This window comes from Pristiophorus japonicus, chromosome 31, assembly GCF_044704955.1.
Source record: "Pristiophorus japonicus isolate sPriJap1 chromosome 31, sPriJap1.hap1, whole genome shotgun sequence".
Lineage (NCBI taxonomy): Eukaryota > Metazoa > Chordata > Chondrichthyes > Pristiophoridae > Pristiophorus > Pristiophorus japonicus.
The window spans coordinates 9,799,927-9,805,658 of NC_092007.1; the positions used below are offsets into that span (position 1 = coordinate 9,799,927).

General features: G+C 56.4%; 1 protein-coding gene across 1 annotated transcript; it reads right to left on the bottom strand.

Moving 5' to 3' along the window:
• Window positions 1-3,312: 3,312 nt before the first annotated feature.
• LOC139240331 (interferon-inducible GTPase 5-like) lies at window positions 3,313-5,732 on the bottom strand. Its single transcript, XM_070868804.1, has 3 exons — window positions 5,706-5,732; window positions 4,577-5,507; window positions 3,313-4,487 (listed from the first exon to the last, which is right to left on the bottom strand). Exons 1-3 carry the CDS (start codon window positions 5,730-5,732, stop codon window positions 3,313-3,315), a joined length of 2,133 nt encoding a protein of 710 aa, XP_070724905.1.

Below are 5,732 nucleotides of genomic sequence, written 5' to 3' on the forward strand. Positions count from 1 at the left end.
TGATCAAAACACAGGAACAGGGCTTACATACTGATCAAACACAGCACCAGGGCTTACATACTGATCAAAACACAGGAACAGGGCTTACATACTGATCAAAACACAGGAACAGGGCTTACATACTGATCAAAACACAGCAACAGGGCTTCAATAAAGATTAAAGAAAAGACGGATTTATTTATGCGCCTTTCATGACCACTAGACACCTCAAAACACTTTACTGCCAATGTAAACATTGAGTGTAGTCACTGTTATGTAGGAAACACGGCAGCCAATTTGTGCACAGCAAGCAGAAATGTGATAATGACCCAGATCATTTGTTTTTCTATTGATTGAGCGATAAATATTGGCCCCAGGACACCGGGGAGAACTCCCCCTGCTCTTCTTCCAAATAGTGGCCCCGGGATCTTTCACATCCACCTGAGAGGGCAGACGGGGCCTCAGTTTAACATCTCATCAGAAAGACAGCACCTCCGACAGTGCGGCGCTCCCTCAGTACCGCCCCTCCGACAGTGCGGCGCTCCCTCAGTACTGCCCCTCCGACAGTGCGGCGCTCCCTCAGTACTGCCCCTCCGACAGTGCGGCGCTCCCTCAGTACTGCCCCTCCGACAGTGCGGCACTCCCTCAGCACCGCCCCTCCAACAGTGCGGCGCTCCCTCAGCACCGCCCCTCCAACAGTGCTGCGCTCCCTCAGCACCGCCCCTCCGACAGTGCTGCGCTCCCTCAGCACTGCCCCTCCAACAGTGCGGTGCTCCCTCAGTACTGCCCCTCCGACAGTGCGGTGCTCCCTCAGTACCGCCCCTCCGACAGTGCGGCGCTCCCTCAGTACTGCCCCTCCGACAGTGCGGCGCTCCCTCAGTACTGCCCCTCCGACAGTGCGGCGCTCCCTCAGTACCGCCCCTCCGACAGTGCGGCGCTCCCTCAGTACCGCCCCTCCGACAGTACGGTATTCCCTCAGTACTGCCCCTCCGACAGTGCGGCGCTCCCTCAGCACCGCCCCTCCAACAGTGCGGTCTCCCTCAGCACTGACACTGGGAGCATCAGCCTGGCTTATAGGTTCAATACTGGAGTGGGACTGAGCTTTGGCAAACAGGTGACACTTGACAGCCACAGCCTTGGTATAGTTGTCTATGGAAAATACCATACTAGCTCCTAGCTATGAGGTTACCTATGCTCTACCTGTGATTTTAGTGAGGTACCTGCACAGGACAAATGTAATGCCCAAACTAAGATTTGAACAAACTTAAATGAAACATTTAACTTGTCTTTTAGGATCAAAAATGTCTCAAAATTTATAGCACAAACAGGCCACTGGCCCCCACCGCTCTGTGCCGGTGTTTATGTCCCACACCAGCCTCCTCCCTCCCCTCTCCATCTCACCCCATCACCATATCCTTCTATTCCTTTCTCCCTCATGTGTTTATCCAGCTTCTCCTTAAATGTATCTCTGCTCCTCGCCTCGACCCCTCCCTGTGGGAGCGAGTCCCACATTCTCACCCCTCTCTGGGTAAAGAAGTTTCTCCTGAATTCCCCATTGGATTTATTAGTGACTGTCGTATATTGATGGCCCCGAGTTCTGGTCTCCCCCACAAGTGGAAACATCTTCTCTACATCTACCCTAACACCTCGATCAGGTCACCGCTCAGTCTAAATATAATCTCCCAGTTCTGGTATTATCATTGTAAATAGTTTTTGCACCCTCTCCAGTGGTCTATCATTTTTTCATTCTGGATTCCAGAACTGTGCACAGTGCTCCAAATGTGGTCTAACCCAGGTATATGGAGACCAGAACTGTGCACAGTGCTCCAAATGTGGTCTAACCCAGGTATATGGAGACCAGAACTGTGCACGGTGCTCCAAGTGTGGTCTAACCCAGGTATATGGAGACCAGAACTGTGCACAGTGCTCCAAGTGTGATCTAACCCAGGTATATGGAGACCAGAACTGTGCACAGTGCTCCAAGTGTGGTCTAACCCAGGTATATGGAGACCAGAACTGTACACGGTGCTCCAAGTGTGGTCTAACCAAGGATCAATAGAAGTTTAACATAACATATGTACAAGAATTCACAAGTATTGTTTGCAGACTTGTGGTTAGCAGAAAAATCAAGATTGTCCTCACAATATATGATGCAAAAACAAGTTGTTCCATTTTATTAACAATCCCTCACACAAGCATAGACAGTTGTGTTTTTAAACAGCAAGTTTTACACACACACAAATATTGGCAGCAAATTCCAGTACAACTGGATAGAAAGTGAAACACAGCAAGACATAAAATTAGCAAAATCCCAAAGCCATTTTATCCTGCACTAAACCCACTGAGGAGATGTCAGACATCAACTAATCAGAAGTTCAAAGATTACCAACCACAAATCATTTATATTCCTGTCCCTTCTCAAATCAATTAGGGAGGAATTTACATTATGGTGCTCACGACAGGAGATAGTGTCCATCGCCAAGGCTGAGGCACGAGTGGTTAAACATCACATGGATTGAAAGTTATATCCGACATGCACGAATATTCCCTCCAGCACTGAAGATCGCTATTGGACTGGAATTGGTCCCAAGAAACAGCAGCATTTTGCTCTACCTGGAGGGCTCAACTGAAATCATGGCCATCATTGATACTTTCTCTGCACTGGAGATTCCCTTCTTCCAAATCCACCCACCATGGACTTTCTAATACTTCCTCCACTTGCAGACACACAGACACACAGACACACAGACACACAGACACACACAGACACACAGACACACACAGACACACACAGACACACACACAGACACACAGACACACACAGACACACAGACACACACAGACACACAGACACACAGACACACAGACACACAATAAAGCACGTGAAGTGTAGTCATGGTTGTAACGTGGAAAAGAAAGACTCCCATTAAAAAAAAAAGCACTGCAGCTTTCGAAGTTAACAACAGCCGTGGAAAAACTTCGCCTCACACAACAAAAAAAAGGGACCAGGCATCAGAGTATTTGGTTGCGTGTCATCGAAGCCAATCACATTTAGTACGCTAACCGGCCTTCAATTTTAAAAAAGCGACCTTGGGAATTGAAGCGGATATAGTTCCTCGTTTGGGGAAAAACAAGGGTCAGTCGTGCGTCAGGAATGGAGAATCGCTGGAGGCGTTCCATGCGCGCCGAGGGCAGGAGGTGACAGCGGGAGAGACTTGGGGAGGGGGGGGGGAACCGAGGCAGGTCGACCGGGCAATGAGGACGGTGGGCAAGGTAGGCGTTGGAGATTGCCGCTGCGATGCCTCCTCTCCCATTGGCCAGCCGGGAGCCGCGTCACTCGCCTCTCAGCACGGCGGCGATTTTCCGTTCCACCCGGTACGCGTCGTTGGTGAACTGCTCCAGCGTGGCGTCCAAGAGGCGGGCGACGGAGGCGCCGGAGAGCTGGCCGCCGGGCAGCGCCCGGAGCAGCGGGATCCACCGGGCGTTGCCGGGGGCCACGGGCACATCCTGAGCCGTCCAGCGGGCCAGCTCCCGGGCCAGGCCGGCTGCGGTCAGCTGGCGGACGGCCCTGGTGCCGATCTCGTCCGCCAGCACGAAGGCCGGACGGCCAATCAGCCGGGCCTGGCGGCCGAGGTCAGCGAGCTCCAGGCCCAGCAGCGAGCGGTATCGGCGCACCTCCCCGTGCAGGAAGGGCAGGTTGGCCCGGTACGGCAGATGGCCCACTGGCACCGCCCCCACCAGGCAGGCGTGGAGGGCCGAGAGGGGCACCAGCTCCTTCAGGGAGTTCTTCAGCTCCGCCTTGACGGAGAGGTGGGGGAGGGCAACCAGGAGGGCGCGGCGGCGGAGGGGAGGGGAGGCACTCTCCTGCAGGGCCTGGACGCAGGCCCGGAAGTCGAATTTCTCGGGCTCGAGGCAGCAGACGGAGAAGAGGCGGGGGAGGGCGTTGCCGCCGTCGCCCGCAAGGCCCCCGTCGGTCACGGCGCGCAGAACCCCCGCGGCAAACTCCTCCGCCTTGTAGCTGCGGAGGTCCAGGTCGATCTTGGAGCGCACGAGGCAGAAGGGGGCGCCCAGGCGCCTCAGCTCCGCGGCCAACGCGGCGGACTCCGGGGCGAAGACGGTGGCAGTCACCACGACAAAGCCCGCGTACTTGCCGGGGCCTCCCGCCGACTGCAGGTAGCCGGCGGCCGAGAAGCCGGGGCCCTCCGGGTCGGGCAGCTCCCAGAAGACGGCGCCGGGCGTCCCCGCCCGCCCGTGGCGGGCCGGCTTGGCGGCCCCCTCGGCCGTGGACGCGGCCCCCCGCTGGCCCTCCTTCAGCCCCAGCGCCGCGTTGACGAAGGAAGACTTGCCGGCCCGCGGGGGGCCGGTTACAGCCACGTGCACCGTCACGCCCTCCACCCGCTGCCACTCCGCCTGCACCGCCGTCGACAGCTCGGCGAGCCCGCCGTGGGTCAGCGCCTCGGTCAGCCGCCGGAGAATCCCCTCCACCTCCAAATCCATCTCCCGGCAAACTAGGGGGCAAAAAAAAAAAAAAAACACAAGAGGCAGAATCGATAACGGGGTCACAAAACCGAACAGGAACGCAACAAGCAAGCGCGACCGAGCTCCCGGTCGCCCGTCACTTTAATACCGAGCTCCCGGTCGCCCGTCACTTTAATGCCGAGCTCCCGGTCGCCCGTCACTTTAATGCCGAGCTCCCGGTCGCCCGTCACTTTAATACCGAGCTCCCGGTCGCCCGTCACTTTAATGCCGAGCTCCCGGTCGCCCGTCACTTTAATGCCGAGCTCCCGGTCGCCCGTCACTTTAATACCGAGCTCCCGGTCGCCCGTCACTTTAATACCGAGCTCCCGGTCGCCCGTCACTTTAATACCGAGCTCCCGGTCGCCCGTCACTTTAATGCCGAGCTCCCGGTCGCCCGTCACTTTAATGCCGAGCTCCCGGTCGCCCGTCACTTTAATACCGAGCTCCCGGTCGCCCGTCACTTTAATACCGAGCTCCCGGTCGCCCGTCACTTTAATACCGAGCTCCCGGTCGCCCGTCACTTTAATACCGAGCTCCCGGTCGCCCGTCACTTTAATACCGAGCTCCCGGTCGCCCGTCACTTTAATACCGAGCTCCCGGTCGCCCGTCACTTTAATACCGAGCTCCCGGTCGCCCGTCACTTTAATGCCGAGCTCCCGGTCGCCCGTCACTTTAATGCCGAGCTCCCGGTCGCCCGTCACTTTAATGCCGAGCTCCCGGTCGCCCGTCACTTTAATGCCGAGCTCCCGGTCGCCCGTCACTTTAATGCCGAGCTCCCGGTCGCCCGTCACTTTAATGCCGAGCTCCCGGTCGCCCGTCACTTTAATGCCGAGCTCCCGGTCGCCCGTCACTTTAATGCCGAGCTCCCGGTCGCCCGTCACTTTAATGCCGAGCTCCCGGTCGCCCGTCACTTTAATGCCGAGCTCCCGGTCGCCCGTCACTTTAATGCCGAGCTCCCGGTCGCCCGTCACTTTAATGCCGAGCTCTGCTCCAAGTCGGATGTCTCCGTCCTACACTGTTCCACTCACGCTCAACGTAAGCACGAAGAACAGCACCTCATCTTCACTTTTAGGCACTTTACAGCCTTCTGGACTCAGTTCAACAATTTTAGGCCCCAATCCGGCTCTTTTTTAAAAAAAAGAGCCCACCCCATTGTCTCCATTGGCAGTTGGTAATTATCCCACCATTCACACCCGATCTCAACTCACCTTTTTCCTGAATCCTGCCGTTACCAT